This window comes from Elaeis guineensis, chromosome 13 (genome assembly GCF_000442705.2).
Source record: "Elaeis guineensis isolate ETL-2024a chromosome 13, EG11, whole genome shotgun sequence".
In the NCBI taxonomy this organism is placed as follows: Eukaryota; Viridiplantae; Streptophyta; class Magnoliopsida; order Arecales; family Arecaceae; genus Elaeis; species Elaeis guineensis.
This window is the reverse complement of record NC_026005.2, coordinates 7,201,972-7,219,947: the sequence shown is the minus strand read 5'-3', so window position 1 is coordinate 7,219,947 and position 17,976 is coordinate 7,201,972. Positions and strand designations below refer to the sequence as shown.

The 17,976-nt window shown below is 37.2% G+C and overlaps 2 protein-coding genes across 3 annotated transcripts; one reads left to right on the top strand and one right to left on the bottom strand.

Moving 5' to 3' along the window:
• Positions 1-733: 733 nt before the first annotated feature.
• On the top strand, positions 734-8,864 carry LOC105056859 (uncharacterized). Its single transcript, XM_010939192.4, has 4 exons — positions 734-1,076; positions 1,180-1,306; positions 8,035-8,203; positions 8,491-8,864. The coding sequence occupies exons 1-4, from the start codon at positions 837-839 to the stop codon at positions 8,711-8,713; spliced, it is 759 nt and encodes a 252-aa protein (XP_010937494.1). The 5' UTR covers positions 734-836; the 3' UTR covers positions 8,714-8,864.
• A 5,851-nt stretch (positions 8,865-14,715) lies between these two features.
• Positions 14,716-17,135, bottom strand: LOC140853353 (uncharacterized). 2 transcript variants are annotated; one of them, XM_073247874.1, is made up of 2 exons: positions 16,953-17,135; positions 14,716-16,223 (listed from the first exon to the last, which is right to left on the bottom strand). In XM_073247874.1, the coding sequence occupies exons 1-2, from the start codon at positions 17,000-17,002 to the stop codon at positions 14,822-14,824; spliced, it is 1,452 nt and encodes a 483-aa protein (XP_073103975.1). In that variant the 5' UTR covers positions 17,003-17,135; the 3' UTR covers positions 14,716-14,821. The 2 variants fall into 2 exon arrangements, with proteins under 2 accessions (XP_073103975.1, XP_073103974.1); XM_073247873.1 differs by having other exon boundaries at positions 14,718-16,244.
• Positions 17,136-17,976: the final 841 nt, after the last annotated feature.

The window sequence follows — 17,976 nt, the reverse complement described above, 5'->3', positions numbered from 1 at the left end:
CGACAGTCCCTCTGCCGGCTGCACCTCCCTCTGATATATTGCTCCCTCCTTTCTCTCTCTTTTTCACTCGTTTAAAAGTCCTATCAAACAAGATCGAGCCATGGAGGTTTATGCAGTCCTTTGACGATCGCAGCAGGCCATCGCCAACGGGCGATGGCGTTGTATTCCCTCTCCCTCTCCTTCTCTCTCTCTTCTTTTTTTTTTTCTTCTCCTTCTTTCGATGTATCATTTTTCTGGACCGAACTATCCCGATTCCCTGTCAGTCCAACTCGATATGAGGTGTACCATCGATTCAGACCGATACAAAATTTATTGATTTAATCCATTTAATTTATTTTAATTTATCATAAATTATATTAAATTATCTATTTAATAAAATTTTTAAATTTAAATTTAAATTTTTGATCTATTTAATAAAAATATCGAATTAATGTTTAATAGATTTTTTATCTATCTTCTATTCAATTGGACTAATATCTGATCTGACCGAACTCAATTTCCACCCCTTGTCATTTTGCACAACATGAACAAAGTATGTTTAAGATAATGTTTGCATCCCTAATTAGATGGCACCACTCGCAATTTACATTAGTGATGAGGTGCTCGTGCCAGTGCCAACCTGGAATTAGTGCAGCTGCGAAGTAATTTTGGCATCCAACTTGATTGGGTCAGGCAGAGTCCAAAGTCCGAGTACGGTGCCTTAGGGTACGATGATTCCAGCCTGGCTCTTGATTTCCTTCCCTTTCCCCTCCAAAGCCGACGCCCACGCCCACGCCCACGCCCTGGGCCCAAAAGCCCTTCGCCCCCGAAAGCTTCGGAGAAGTGGAAGAAGGAGCATGAGCTTAGCTCTCATACAAGGCTACTCCTCCCCCGAAGAAGATGAGGGAGGAGAGGAGAGACTCTTCTCTTCTTCCCTCAGCGATGGGGACGATGGTGACGAAGAAGAGAAGGCCGACGTGGAGGACGGGATCTCTCACAAGAATCTCTCCGGGGGAGAGAAGAAGAAACACATCTCCAGTCGCCCCAGACCGACCTCCAATTCCTTGCTCCCCTCCGCGCTCGACGCCTTTGCCGAGGTACCTCTCTTGCTGGCTCTAATTTTTCTATATCTCGATCGATTTCGTGGTGGTATGGGACCGATGGTCTCGCTTTTTCTTTGGTTTTCGTTGGGTTATGGAGGTCACAGGGCCGCCGGAGTTTCTTAACAACCGACCAGGGGGCGTGGAGGAGACTCGGGAGGCTCTGGGGGTGCTAGATCGGAGGGCGAGTGACAGGGCCAGAAGAGAGAAGAAAGATCTCCCTGCCGGTAGGTTTCTTTAAAAAGTTTTTTTTTTTTCATGGAAATAAATTTTTCTAGGAAATTTAGGAACCCTAGTTCGTAAAGGTGTTGTCTTTTTTTTTTTTTTTAATTTTCGTTGGTTGATTTATTCCTTGTGTTCAGATTAACTATTACATTATTTTGTGATGATTGCTGAATTCTTCCCTGCTATGCTTAAAAATATGTTCGGTAGGGTGCAGTGATTGCATAAAAGTTAGCAAATTGATTTTAGGCATAATGTTAGTTCTTCGTTAGTGATGCTTTTTGGGCAAATGTTGGGATTTTTCTTTATACATCTGCAAATTCCATCTCCATGAGATTTTGTGCTATAGATTGAGTTGTGGGTTTTGTGTTGGTGTACTGAAATTATGTGGGCAGTTTCAATTTTGAGCGTTAAGTAGTTGCTTGTTTCAATACTTTGAGTTTAGGATTCATGGATGGTCTCTAGACATCTGCTATCGTAGAAGATATTCGTCTATTCGCACTTGTGGAGGTAGGGAAGCTTCCTGGTACTCTGAAAACCTACTCGGTTTTATACAGACCTTTTATTAGCTAATCTTTGATGACATATATAATTGTCAATAGCAGTGCCTAACTTCAAAGAAAAAATTGCATTTTTTATACATTTAATAATTTCTTCTATAGTTTTCACTGATAATTTTTTGTGCCTGTTAAGTATGTATAACTGTACGAAAGCACTAGAGAGAAGATACTATCAACAAAATAAGATCAATACAATTGGTTTGATAGCCATTGATGATGGGATTTGACAGTTTCGGATCTACTAAATAGCCAAACATTTTGTGATCAATTAATCAAATGGAAGAAATCTTAACTAAACAGTGTCAAAACACCTCCTGGCAAGGTCATGATATAAACTAGATAAAGTCCTTTGGTGTGGTAAACAGCTTAAAAGGAGAGACTGAAAGGCCTGTTTGATGGCCCATAACTGGGCATCTGAACTTATTTTGGCCTGGGGAGAGCTGAACCCACTTCAGCAAAGTGGGCTCCTCTTCAACCCACTTCCACCAAACCAAACATGCCCAAAGGGGAAGAATCTCGTTCAAGTTGATGCCAATGTTAAAATGGTGCTCTAGGAAAAACAAATAATAATACATCTTTAATTGCCCATAAATGGACAGGTGAAGACTCCCTTTGTCAAGATGATTTCGGCTTAATAGTAGTTGAAGTCAATTCTCACATTCTTGAGTCTAGTTCCTCTCATAGGAACTCAATTTAGGTCATTTTGGGCCACTTTAGGACAACCAAATGCCGAAACTGACTTTCTGCATACCTGAAAATGAAATGACTTCAAGTGTCCACTTATGAGCAACCAAACAAGAAGGGTGAGTAAAAAGTTTGCGAATCCTTGACTCCACATGTGACTTTGAAACAGAGCTTTTCTATTTGCCATGTTTGGTTTTGTTAACCCTACCTCTGCGTGCTAACTCATGTCATTTAATAATTATCTTCTCTTCTTCACTCTTGCAATTCAGCACCAATTATTATTGACTATATAAAATTTCATACCATTGCTCCCCTCATTGCTGTTCTCCTCCTTTAGGATCACATGTCATGGTACCTTTAGGATTTCAAGTTCTTCAAGGTAAGTGTGAACATTAAACACTTCTTGTTAAGTGATGCTAACAAGGTGATAAAGCACATGAAGAGATTAAATTTGATTTTGTGCTTGATAATCAAGATGGTTGAACAAAAAGAGAGAAGGTCAGGTATTTGCTTGAGAAGAAGGAAAAATATAATTTTCTAAATGATATTAAGCAGTAGTTTCAATGTTCTCAAGTTGTTGGAAAATCTTTAGTTGGCCAAGAACGAATTTGAATACCACCCCAGAATCTACTGGAAAAAGCAAGTCTGATTGTTGTCATAGACATTGCAAGGTGTGATCTGTAAGAGAAGGAAAATTTTGGGCCAAAAGCATAAGGGTAGTCCTTCATTGAGAGCCAAAGAGGACAGATAATGTGCTTATTACTCTTACATGACTACCATTTCTTAAAGAGGAAAAAGTAGGATGCACCTTCTCTTCCCTTGGTTACGATCAAAGTGAATAATAGGAGGCAGAGGAGGAAGACAGAGGTGACCACATCAAGAGAGAGATAAGATTGAGATTGCAGATCCGCGTGAATATCTTAACAACTGTATTATTTTAGGGTCAAAGAACCACGCAAGGATTTGGGGTGATGATTGATCCGTGAGTGACAGGAGAGAGAAGAAAGATATCCTAGTTGATAGGTATCTTCAAATAGTCCTTTTGATGATTCTTTGGAAGATAAGTTGTACCCAATTCCTTTAATATTGGCTTCCTTATTTAATTTCTTTCTTATATTATAATTAGACATTATTTAGTGATTCTTGCTAATTTTTATTGTTTTGAGATTTTTCTGAAAATGCCTCTGAACAGTTTTTTTTTTTTGTAATAGTTTGTAAACTTTTTGTGAGAGGATTTGTTTCAACTTTCAACGTATGTGGTGAATCTTTATAGGATTTCCAAGTTTGGAGTTGAGTCATATAATAACAATCCGCTATGCCTTTTCACTACATGTTAGAATAAAGGGTAGCCATAGTCTTTTTTGGAGGTTGAAGGCCATACACGAGATGTTCCCAATATTGGTAGTTACTACCACCAGGGGAACTGGGTGTGCTTTTGATGCTGTCTTTATTACTCCTGAGTTTCACAAAAAAGAATAGAGAGAAAAGTGGCTAAAATGTAAAATGTTGACATCAAGAAAATTCATAAAAGGTGGATTGCTTCTCAATAATGTAGAGGCAAAGAATTGTTTAAACAGCTCAGGTATCTAGCTGTTTTACTCCAACTAGCTGCTTCAAGATTTGATTAGCCAAATCATAGATTCACAATTTTTAAGCTTCTAAGGTGTTGGGCTAAGGAAACTTGCTTCCCCTTGTACAAGCATGGTGGAAGCTTTATTATGAATAAATGAGGTTGTTGCATATCTTAGTTGTGGTAGTAGTTGGCCCCAGTGATTTGATTCTGACCTTAGATTTATAGATGATGTGATGACTTTCTGAAAATTTCAGAAATCTTCTCATAAATCTCAGCAAGAAAGGACTCCAAGCGGGAAGGCAAGAAGACATGCTTCCTTTGTTTAGCAAGTGACAAAAGTGCCTAGATATTTTCGACCTTTTCGAGCTTATGTGGATAATCAATAAGTGCAAAAACTGGTTTAAGGCTGATGCTATATAAAAAAGTGAATGTCTGAGACTCTTGGTGGGGGTTAGTTTTGTAGATCTTGAAGCAGCAAGTGTTTGTATGACCTTTTCTTTTGGTACATCTGTATATTATGGAAAGGAAACAATATATGTACTTGGAACTGGAAGAGGGAGTTATGTTGGATGAACTCATGCTTCACAACTCAGCTCTTTATGTTATACCTCTCTATGATCATTGCTCTACAAGATGTTCATGGTGCTTGTGAGGGCATAGCATTTTGATGAGCTAGCATGATTTATGCAATCCTTGGAAAGTATCTTTAAGGTATGGGTCCTTCAGTGGCATAGTTGCATTTACTTATTTAATTGTTTTCTGAGTGTTGTTCTCCTTATTCAATTATTTCTTTAAATGAATTCTCTACCACATGCTTGTAAAATAAATAAATAAATAAAATAAGAATTTAAGATTTTTGTTTAGAAGAATGCTACTCTTTGTGGATATTGTCGAAAAGTATGATGCAGAGGAAGAGTGGTCGGGTTGAACTGAACTTGGAGTCAACAATCTGAAGGGCATTAATACAACAAAAAATGAAATCAGCTAATGCATCTGAGGTTTCAACTTATGTCACCACAGTAGTTGTTCATTTGAATGCAATACAGGGTCATCCAATATATTATTTGGCTGATATGTGTGTCATTGGGTGGGTCCAAAGTTAATTGTGTAATACACGTGAAAGTCTATAATCATTTGGAGGGCTAACCATAACTTGAAAACTTCTCAAAATGGTTGAAGATTGTATGTTGAATGGACAAAAATCCCAGAGATCAAATTTCCCGGGACAAAGTAAAGTGATCACCAGAAAGTTCTCAAATGAGAGTCTACTTCAAAGGTTTGTTGCAATCAACTAAAATGTTCATGGACCTAGTGCAATGAGCTATGGAAGCCTTACTTAGGTGTCTTAATTAGAAATTATTTCGATATTGAAATTCATTAAGCAAGTATAGTACACAATAGTCATTATATCCTTTATTAAGGTGTTTGTAGCAGCTACCATGATCATTTTCTTGAGGTCTGTCATTGGTTTGTAAATAGTTAGATTTACTGATTAAGAAGTAAAAAAAAAAATTTGTAGAAGATTCTGAGTCCAGTTCATTGTTAGATGTATAAAAATGGTTTTGGAGGAGCTGAAAGAGATGGGAATTGAATTGTTGTGTGGGATTGTTGAATTCAAAATTTGTTGAGGTCGAAAGTATGAATAGATGCATCGGCAATTTTTTTTACAATTACTTTATGGAGGAACCATCTATTCTTTTGTTTTGGCTTGTTTCTCATTTACATAGTGGAGCAATGCTGAAGGCTGTGTCCTAGACGTCCAGCTGTTTATTTAGAAGAATTAACAGAGATTTGAGAGGTCTTCATAAGTGTTGAAAGAGTTCATATTTTGGCAGTGGAACTAGTAATATTCCTTCATTTAGACTATCATTTCTTCATTTATCTTGTCAATTTGAAGAGTTGCAGAGCCTTCCTGTTGTCAACATGATGGAAGATACAGATTGAGGGGTGATTACAATGCCCATAATTGTCAAGATATGCAGAAAAAAAAATGCAATTTCTTATCAAGTAAGAATACTGAATGCATAGGCTATGATGATGCACAAATCTTAAATGGTACGGTTGCTTTCTTGTATTTAGAGAATGACCTTTGGTAGATTTTTCTTTTTCAAAATTTAGACAAAATGTGGATCCTTTCAAGGCCCTCCTTGTTGATTTATGCTTTTTAGCTTTAAAGAAGTTGTCCAGATTTTATGCAGGCTACCAATTTCAAGGTGCTTTGATATTTCCATACAAAGTTACATAATTGAATTTACAAGTGTTTTGTGCTAGTAAGGACACTTATATCAAGGGAAATTCAGATTTGGTTTCAAAAAACTACTTACATTGCACACATCTTGACTTTGCATTAGATTAAACTTGGAGAATAAGAAAGTCCTCATCTTTTATCTCTGTTCTCCTGGTCAGTTATGTTTGTTGATTGCTGGTTAGGAGTCGAATTTTTCCTAGGTAGTAGAAATTATTATGCCTATGTCAAGCATGTCACAGGTTTTTTGCAAATTAATAAATATGATTATCATAAACTTAACCAAGAAGTCTTCTAATCTATATGATGTGTTGGCATTATGAATGCTAGACCGCAGCCCGGCCACCTTCCCTCTTTTTTTCCTTCCTACACTGTTACCTCTGTATTCTTTTGCCTGCAATCTTCCATCTTGCTTTTCTCTCTATTACTTGTCATGCCAAGGACCAGACCTCCCACCCCATCTCATGATGCAAAAGAAAAGAATGATGATGATAAGTATATGCTCCACCTCAATCCTTAGTTTGTGATCCTACTGCAACATCATTGACCTTTTCCCCTTTGCACCGAGCCTTCTCAGCCTAGCAAAGGGACCATCCAGATTATATCTTGTATCTCTTGCAATGCGATATAGCTGATTCAAGTTGGACCTGGTTTGACCAAGATCTCAATAATGCTATTATTCCATTATAACAGCCTCCACTATAATCATTGTTGACCATTACAATGTGAAAACAGCGGTTGTTTGTGCAAAAGTGTCCATAAGTTTTGGGGCTTAAAATAATAACGGTTACAATGGGTGTTATTTGTTTTTACAATGGAACACAACAATCAATAATGGAAAAGTGACATTGTTCTTTGGCCAAACCACTATTTGCTAAATAAAAGACATTTTGGTCTGTTGACTGGAAAAGAAGCTATTCTTTCCCAGCTGACTGAAATTTGAATTTGAAAGTATATTGAGCGACTAATGCAAAAGATGGATAACAGCTGTTCTTCCCAATCTATGACAGCCATTTTAATGGTATAATGAAGCCATTATTTTAATATGCGTTATTAAAAATAATGGAATAGTGGCCCCACTCTAATACTGTTATAAAAGCTGTGTGACATTATAACAGACATTGTTTAAACCATGGTCTGGGCAAATGCTTGGTTTACCTCATGTGTTGTGCCGTTTTAGTGTCCTTTAATTTTGTTGATTTGCCAGGGTACACTTGCTAAAAATGTTCATGCAACAGTGAGGCATTCAATGACCTGGCAAAGGGTTTTTTCCCTTTTTCGTTTTTCTTTTTCCTTGTGGGGGTGGGGGCAGGGGCGCAGGGGCAGTTGGGAAGAACCTATTCTTATTAATTTGGCAGTCCTAGTAGCAGGAGTCACAAAATCAATAAAGACATTTGCAAGTCAAGGCAGTTTAATTGATGGAGATGCTGCATCCTCCACCCATTAGATGTCCAACCGTGCTTACAGTGCCAAAGTGCATCTATATATATATTATTTACTCGTACTCTATGTTAACTTGGAAGGCTGTTTATTAGTTCCAACTAACCACTTAAAGCGGATAGGATTCTAGTGTTTGTTTCATGGTTTTGCTAGTGCCGCAGTGCTGATGGATTTTAAGTTCCTTGCAGAGAGTTCGTGATAATGTTACATCAATTTGACTCTCATTTTCAGGTGCTGTTGTGGAGGCCAAAGCTCAATTGGTTGGCATTCGTGACCGAGTGAGAAGTGATGTAGAAGGAAGCTATCCTTCAGGTTCTGCCACCAAAACAGTATCTGATAATGGTAAGCGAGTGTTCTCTGCAGCAAATCCTGATGCCAAAGATGCTGCTGAACTGCTAAGGTACCTTCTTGTTTTTTAAACTTTACGACTCAGGAGTTGACAAGTGCATGGTCCAGCAATAGTTATGCAAAACCTAGGCCAGAAAATGCTAATCTTAGAGGCTTTTTATGTTGCCTGGTTTAGTCCCAGCATGGTTTCTATATGAATTAGCAAAAGCTGCTTTGATTTTGAAATACTTCAGTTTGCCAGCCCCACGCCACCCGCACCCCGCCCCCCCTCCATTGACCCAAAAACATACTATCTTATAATTGTCCTTGTCAATAATGCACTGTTCTCTTCTATTTTAGAGTATGCGTACAGTGTGGGATTCCAAAGACCTATTCACATGCCCGTGGCATGACGTGCCCAGTTTGTGGAGATCGCCCTCCTGCAGACCCAAAGAAAGAGCCTGAGAAGAAGAGGGGTTCCAGTGTCAAAGAGAAGGAGAAGAGTAAGAGGATGAAGGGACAATCGTCACACTCCACTTGGAAGAGCGAGACAGAGATGCAACTGAGACAGCAATATGACTAGCAGAGGAGAAATAAAGAGCCCTGGGATGTATATTAATAGATGGAGAATTACTTGAATCTTGATGCAAAATATTGTAATTCCATGATAGAATGATTGGTAGAACATCTGCATAATTTGGATTTATAACATCATTTTGTCCTTGCTGCAGCTATTATGATTTTCCATTGAACAGAATCTATTAACATAGATATGAACTCTAGTGACATGCTTGATTTCTATTAATTCTCCGTGATCAGGTGTACTCCATAGTTTTTCTTCCTTTTTTTTTTGGGTGTGCCATCTATAGGGCTTTAAAAATAATCAATGTTAGTTTTTCATATTGGAAGTTGTACCACCCTTGTGCGGCTTATTATGCATTGGAAAGCTTATTTGCATCAATGGCTGTTTCATGTAACTGTTTCCAGCTGCAACTAATTTCTGATTGATGGTGAGAGTAATGGTAAGTAATTTGGGTTGACAAATGCAATGGCCAGGGTTCAAAATCCTGAGACAGCAATTTGGTCAAATGTTCAGGTCTGTCCAGAGTCTCTCTTCCTTGACCCTGGATTGCTAGTGTAATGGTATTTTGCTGGCAATTGAAAGTTTCTTCTAGATTTATTTGTTTTGTTGATTCTGAGAGCTTTGTCGATTTTTGCATGTTTTCTTGATTCCAGGTTGTCTTGATGTTCCTGGTGGAGTGCAAGGCTCCATGATCCATCCAAGTAATTATTCAAACAGATACAGCTTACTGTTATGGCAGTCCTTAATCCTTAAACAGCGAGCTTGTGAGCTGGAAGGGGTGCTCTTCTTTCCAAAACCTAAGCTTCATCCTTTTCCTTCTTCTTGATCCCTACTCTGCTTCTTTCCCTTCTTCTTGGATTCAGCAAGCAGCAAGAGAGAGAAAAAGATGTAGGAGACAGGCTAATCGCTGTTGGGTTCGAGGGGTTGGTGAACAAGATTGGGGTGGGCATTGTAACCCTAGGTGGGACCTTCTCCATCCTCTTGCCGCACCACCATTTCTGCCACCTCTTCACCATCTCCAACGATCCCAGCAGCTGAGCAGGTATGCTGCTTTCCCCATCTATCTTTTCCAGATGGTACCAACAATAACCCTAATGTTTGGTGGTAATAGTTATAATTAGTAATTTTATTCTCTGCTAAACTTTCACATTTTGCACGGCAACAGTGCCATTATAATTTAACTATTTTAATATGAGAACTCGTACCTTTATCACATTTTACTGACATGTTCAAATAGTGCCGAAACTGAAGCTCGAGGTAACAATTCTAACTTTGACAGGGAACTGAAATGAACCAAGAGCAGTTGGTATGTTGAAGAAACAAAGCAATGGGAATAACAGGCATAAGAAATACTGCACACCAAGAAATTCTCCAGCACCTCACCTTTACTTCCCTTTGTTTTATAAAGAGCAGCTTTAACTCTAGCTATCCTTGCATCATTTTTGGTGGAGGAAGAAATGAAGGTTGGATTGGAACAGAATCAAGGGAAATATGAAGATTTAATAAGCATATTCCTTATATTTTCCCTTAAATTCCTGAGTATGAGAGTGTCTTGCTGGAGTTTTGTAGTTAAGAGACTTCAAAGCATAATCTTACTTCTAAAAGTATATTTATATGCTCTTAGGATTCATTAGCATTGAAAACATCAAAAAATCATGAGGAAGAAAATTTTAGCTTTTTTCTTTTTATGATATAGGTGGACCTACTATCTCAGATATTACTTAATTGAGACAGAAAACTTGAGAACTATAAAAATATGCTTACCAATAGCAAGGGAAAAAGGGATATACTGCATATTTGATTTCCTAATCCTCAACTTGAAGTATGTGTGGTAAGAAGGGGGAGAAGAACAACTAGATTTCCTGCTCGCATTATTTTAGTTATCAAGCTTACAAAGTAAACTTTAACAAATGAATCTGTTTGCAAAAAAATTAAGCATAACAACAATTTCTAATGACCTACGGCACATATTTATGTTGCTTTTTCTTCAAAAGCTAACTAGCCTCATTTGCATAATTGGCTGGTTCGCTTCGTAACTGTACTTGCAGTCCTTGGTTATAATTCATTGAGGTCCAAAGCTGCAAATATGTAGACTAACTCAGGCATGACTGCCAATGTTCCGGATATGGTTTTACCGGCAATTCACCATTAGCAACTATTATCTCATAGTCAACATTATTCATGTTTTCATCATTTTCATTGCTCTTTTCTCTTTCTTGTTTATTTTCATTAAATAAATATATAAAAGTGAGACTAGAATAAATTTGGTTGGATTTGTACTCAGATTCGGTTAGATCAAAACTCTATAATGGAGATTCTACATCGATGATCTAAATAATTGAATATGATCAATTATCTCAAAATTATTTGTACACAAAAAAACATATAATTTAGAGATCTCTAGTTTATGCATCAAGTAGTCAAAAGTAGATAGTCTAAATACAATTAAATTAGATGTATTTTTTCATCACTTGATGCATAGGCTAGGAGTCTCCAAATCATATGATTTTTTGTGTACAAGCAGTTTTGAGAAGATAGATTACATCCAATAGATTAGATCATAGATGTAGGGTTGTTATTTTTTAATTTTGATTTGACTGGATTTGAATCCAAATTCAATCGATCTTATGAAAGTTTGTCCTAATATATAAATATGTAAATAATCATTGTTTGAAAGATAATATGTAAATATTTACCAAAAATGATAACATGTAAATACTTGCTAACATTCGTTCTCTATAGGATATAACTCAGAAATCAAATTAGCTAATATTATAATTGCTAAAAGTTTCAGCTAAAATAAAAGCAAAGGAAAACTGAGTATTTGTCCTTGCTGGCTAAGAAAAGAATGTTCCTGTTCTAAAGAAAATTATCAAATACAGAAAGTAATTTAAAGCAACCAAAGAAAAAACAAATTTAGAGCAACCAGACTCTAGATTAGACTAATCTTATCAGATACTAAGACTCTAGATTGCACCAATCTTATCAAACTCTTAGACTTCAGATTAGATATCCTCGAACTAGCAATTTTTTCTGTAGCTACCAAGACCTCCTAGAATGTTAAGCCATGCTTTCAGGCACAAGACCATAATCTGCAGGATCGGTATTTTCAAACTCTTGCTTGTCTGCTAAGACCCATTGATTGGTCCGTGCAATTAAGCACAACATCAGGCAACTATCTTGCCGTGGTAGTCCCGTAGACGCGTGCCCGGCCATGCCTAATGAGCATCTCCTTTGGATGAATCTTTCCATGGCTGACTCTATCTAGGAATTTGAATTTGATGTGCCAACTGATTGTTTTATTTGGTAATGTTACTTGTGCAGCAATTCGTCTTGTGTGACTCCGTGACTGGCTGACGGCAGAGCTCGAGGGGATGTGGCCCTAGATCAGCTGGAGTCTGTAAACCTGGCCCAAAATCATTTTTCTGAGCCTTGATCTTGGCCGCCCAACAAACATTATTGGTATTGCACCAATCTACAGGATAAGCTAGATCTTTTTCCCTTGAAAACATATGACCACGTCCTCTAATATTCGTTAAACCTCGGCCGTTTGGACGCAATACCGAGTTCGGGTCAGTTGAGGTTGGATCGGATCATTGAGCATGACATCTAAACCAATCAATGAATCTAAGCAAGTCGGATCAGGTCAGATATGACTGGGTCGGGTCACCAACCAACGAATATTATTGGTCTCACACCAATCTATCCGATAAGCTAAGATCTTTTCCCTTGTTCTCTTTCACAATTTTTTTTTTTTAAAATCCTAAAAACATATTACTACATCCTCTAAAAATAATTGATTTTAGTCGTTACCAAGCCAAGGCTTAACAAAGTTAGTCTTGAGTTCCAAGCTTAATTGGCCTGTTTGAGGAATTCAATTGCTGCAAAAATGGCTGAAGTAATGCTCGTATCGCATCATCATGCATGTTGGTGATTGGTTCCATATTTTTAGTACACCTTGATGCCATGTAAGTTTATTGCTTGAATTCTATTTGGGATTTGTTTAGATAAATGGACTGAAAATCTCATTGAATTTATGGATTAGGCTAGTAAAATAAATTAGATAATAAGCTTATAGACGGATCTAGGCTTATATCCAAAACTATCCAAGAAAGAGTCCTTAGGCCTCTTTTTCTTTTTTTTTTTTTTTTTGAAAATTAAGTTACATGAATTTCTTGATTAGTGGTTTAATTTTGAGACTAAGGGCTTGTTCCGATAAACTGGCTGAAAAAAAAGATCCCAGCAAATTTTTTTTCTTTCAATGGGATTCAACTGGTCTACTCCAAAATCAATCTTGGATAGTAATAGATAAAGGCCTAGCCCAGTCTGTAAGTCTATTATCTAATTGATTTTACTAATTCAATCTATGAATCCAATAGATTTTCAATCGATTCACACAAGCAAGCCCTTATTTTTGAAATTAAACCACTTATCAAGAAATTCTTGCAACATATTTCTCAAAAAAAGAAAAAAAAATTCAATCCAACTTTGTTTGAGCAGTCCCCCACTTTTGTGAATCAAGGTGATCCTTGTAGTAAAGTCTTCGGACTCTAATGGTATTTAGTTTGAACTTATTGATTCAATGTAAGTTGGTTTGAGAAGCCTTCAATTTGATGGACTAAGAAAGCTTCTATTGCCAAACTAACACTACAAATAAAGTGATAGTTTTATGAATAGTTTGGGTTATAGAGATAGCAATTTTTTTCAACTTGGTGAATATGGATATGGAGAGGATATGGATATGGGATGGATATGGATGTAAAATTTTTACTTATAGGACAGGTATGAATATGGGCCAATCTGACCCATACTCGATCCGTTGCTATCCCTATCAGATTGTTGATTTGTCTAAGCTTCTTCAATTAGAAAGCAAATAGAGCTCTAGTAGCTTGGTAGCAAATGGGCTAAGCCTAATCAATATTATGCTCATAGGTGAAGAATGATTTTCATCTCGACCTGAAAATAATCGATTTTAGTTGTTAGCAAGCCAAGGTTTAACAAAGTTAGCCTGAGCTCTAAGTTTCATTGAACTGCTTGAGGAATTTAGTTGCTGCAAAAATAGCCGAAGTAATGCTAGTATTGTGTCATTATATGCATGTTGGTGGTTGGTTCCATGTTTTTCGTATATCTTGATGTCGTGTGAGTCTATTTACTTGAAATTTACTTTGATTTGTTTGGATCAATGAGCTGAAAATCTTATTGAATTTACGGATTGCTCCGATAAATCAATTAGATAATAGGTTTATAGCATATTCATAACTATCAAGGATTAATTTTTAAGGGGACTTGGCCTAATAGCATAGGAAGAAAAACGAGATCTTTGTAGCCTTTTTTTATTTTTTTTGAGAAATAAGTTGTAAGAATTTCTTAATAAGTGGTTAATTTAAAAAACAAGAGCTTGTTTTGATAAAGGGGTAGAAGAAAAGAGCTCAGTAGGCCTTTTTTTTCTTTCTATGCAATTCGGTCTAGCTACTCCAAAACTAATCCTAGATAGTTATGGATATAGGCCTAGCCTAGCTTGTAAGCCTATTGGTTTTACTGACCCAATCCAAGAATCCAACGAAATTTTCAATCCATTCATACAAATAGACTCTTAGTTTTTTGCAATATATTTCTCAAAAAAAAAACATTCCAATTTTGTTTGAGAAGCCTCCCTACATTTATGAATCAAGGTGATCCTTGTAGTAAAGACTTCAGAAACATTAAAACTAACTCTCGTGATAAAGACTTCAGGGCCTAACATTATAGCCTTTTCTCTGTTATTGATTCAATATGTACGGAGATATATACAAGAGATCAAAAGATTTGTGTAAAATCAGCTGATATAAAGGTGGAGAAATATTTCTTATTTCTTAAAATATTACTTTTTTACTTATTTGAATATTTTCTGAACATATTTTTTGCAACAAATTACAAAGCAAATAAAAAAATAATAGCCCATCTTTCATTGACTCTAATAGCGTTGCTCAAACAATAACTTTCATCACTATAATTAATGACTTCTCTTATTCAAAATATAAGTAAAAATAAAATAAAAGTAAAAACAATGCTTTTTCATCACTTTCTATAGCTAAAATATGAACGAAAAAAAAAAACAATGATTTCTCATCAATTTCTATAGCTACGAAGACCTCTCAAAATATAACGCCATCCCTCAGTCAATCTGCCATGCCCATGACTACAAGCTGTGTCATCTATGCTGTCAAGATTTTGCATGTCAACAAGAAGCCATTCATGGTTTGCTGCAGTGAACATACTCTCTTCCATTGCTTCATCGTCAGATTCAACGAATTGAGCCGTGTCATCGTCATGCCCTTCCCAACTATGGCTGGCTTTTGAACTCAGAAGCTGCTCAAAAACTGTACTCAGTTCACCACCAATCACCTCAGTTTCATTATCTTTGCTTCTTTTCCTGTGCTCTTCTTCATCACTGTTGTTGCTGTTGCTATGATTGATCTTAGATGAGCAATTCTCATTGTTTGGAACATGTTTAGCCAAATAGTTACCATCGCTGCTCTCATCATCCTGGTTCTTGCTACCACAGTCTTCTTCAACACTCTTTTTATCCTCTTCAATGTCATATTCCTCGTATTCACTTAAGCCTTCGCTATCACTACTATGCTCATGATCTCCATCCTCAGCAGCAAAATTATTAGTACCACTCTCATTAGTTTCATCTTCGTTCCATTCTCTACTTATGTTACCACTCTCATATTCCTCATACTCACTTCCACAATTTTCATCATGCTCATCGCCATGATGAGCAGATTCATTATTCAAGTAAGATTCGATAAAGAGCTTGCGCAAACAAATACGAAAAATTATGAGCAAAATCTGTAATCGGAGCTTGATATTAGTCAAGATTATTCTCAAGATGATGTATCCCATGTCATGATCCTTATCTTGATCCAAATCAATACACTCACTTCCACAGTTTCCATCATGCTCATCACCATGATGACCAAGTTCATTGTTCAAGTAAGATTCAGCAGGGTCCTCAATCAAATAAATAGCAGAAGTTATGCGCAAAATCATTAATTCGAGCATGATAGTAATAAAGGTCAGTCTTAAGATGACGTATCCCATGTCATGATCCTCACCTTGGCTCGAATCATCACTTCCAAGATCCCCATATTCCTCATCATCATAATCTCCTTGGCTCAAATCATCACTTCCAAGATCCCCGTATTCCCCATCATCATAATCTCCAAAAATATCATTCAAGTAAGATTCAATCATGCTTATCGGCGGTAACTCGTGAGAAAGAAAAACCATACTCAAGAAGAAATATATGATATATACTCCCATGGTAAAGAAGCCTTCTATACCTTTTTCTATTGCAACCATGGCTTTCTCTTTAAAAGTTTGAATGCTGCAGTGCTCGACAAAATGACTGGCCAATAGCCGGCCACCCTCCCGGGTCCACTGAAATACCCGACGCAGATATCTTCTGCTTGCAATGATTGTCGCATCCATGGCTTCGTAAAGCTTCCACAAAGAAGACCTTGAGCTGGAATGAACAAGAAAGCTTCTGGAGAGGAATAATAGACACATAGACAAGAATTTATAGTGAGTAGTTGATATTCTGAATAATAAATAATTAGGCATCGAAAAAACAATTGAGTAGGAAGGATTATGTGACGACAGTCCAATCCGTTTGATGATTATTTCTAATTCCTCAAGCAGGTAGAACCAATTAACCAAGTGATAAAACAGGTCTTAGAGAAATTTGCAGACTCCTTAATTCTTTCTACTAGCATGAAAGAAAAGGAAAAAAAAAAAAAACTATAAGCAGCTCAAGATTGTTTTATGATTCTTCGGGAATATGAACTTTATTTTGATCAACTGGATAGCAGAACCCACGTTAGTCAGCCATCAAAAATAGAATAAAGCTATTTACCAAAAAAAAAAATAGAATAAAGCCCAGATTAAGCATGACTAGCTCTTGCTTGAATTCACATCTCTAGACAGAAGTCAAAGTTTGAGAGCATCTTGAAAGATACGGATGGTTCAAGGCCTTCAATGGGGGACAAAAGAGGATACTCGGATGAAGAGTGGAGAGAGAAAAATAAGAGAGAGACGCTCTTGAGATGGACGCACCGGTAGCCGAAAAAAGGGAGAGAAAAAGCAAAGCAGAGGTTTCAATTTTCGATTAATTTCCAACGAAATCGAAGCCGGCGACAGTGACTAAGGCCGTGGGAAGAAAGGAAAACGAAAGGGAAGGAAGTTCGAGGCTTACCTTGGGTTCTGGCGGCGTCTTCGACCTTGATTTTTTCCGGCGGATACCATGATGGGAAGCCAGGAAAAAGCAAGAAGAAAGAAGGAGAAAAGAAAGGCGATGATCGTCGGTTGAGCGCCATAGAGAAGACGGGGTCCTATTTGTAGGGGTTCTGCTGGAGTCCAGCAGCCGTAGGAGTCCCTCTCCATTCCAAAGTCATCGGAGAAGTAAAATATGCCACAATGCAAAATATATAGAGCGGAGAAAAGAAGTCTACGCGTATAACTCTACATAGCATCCGCGTTAGCATCCGAGCAAGAGAAATTTGAATCGAAATCGACACTGTAGCAGAGTTTAAGTAGGAGAAGAGGCTTGTAGCCTGTCTCCGGTTCAAATTGTTCAGCTACGATCCCGCTTTCCGAAGAGCATCGCCACGTGGAGCAGTGAACCGGACAAGATGGGTTAACCATATTGTGCAACGCAAGCCTAGATGGTGGATGTGAGCTTAGAGGCTAACTTTTGGCACGTAACCATATTGTGCAAGCAAGACCACAATGCCAATTTGATGGAATTGTTCGATTTGAAAGCAAACCGAGCTCTAATGAGCTGAGCTTAATCAATATTATGCTCGCAGAATGTAGAAAGATTTTGATCTTGGCCTGAAAAATAATTGATTTTGCTAATAAGCCAAGTCTTAAAAAAAGTTAGCATTGAGATTTGAGCTAAATTAGCCTGTTTGAGGAACCGCAAAAATGATCCAACTGGTGATGATACTGGGTCAGCATGTTGGTGCTTGGATCTAGGCTGTTTCTGTACCTGCTGCCGTTTAGAAATTTTTTTGTTTTAAAAAAATGAAACCGCTTGTCAAAAAATTCATTTCTCAAACAAGAAGGAAAGAGGAGGAGGAGGAGGAATAAATCATTACAACTTCGTTTGTGTGCAAATGTATCAAAATTTGCCATGCATTTGGTTTGTATCATTATGAACATTCTTGCTTACCATGTAGAATATTCTTATTATCATATACAACTGGTAGATCATTAAT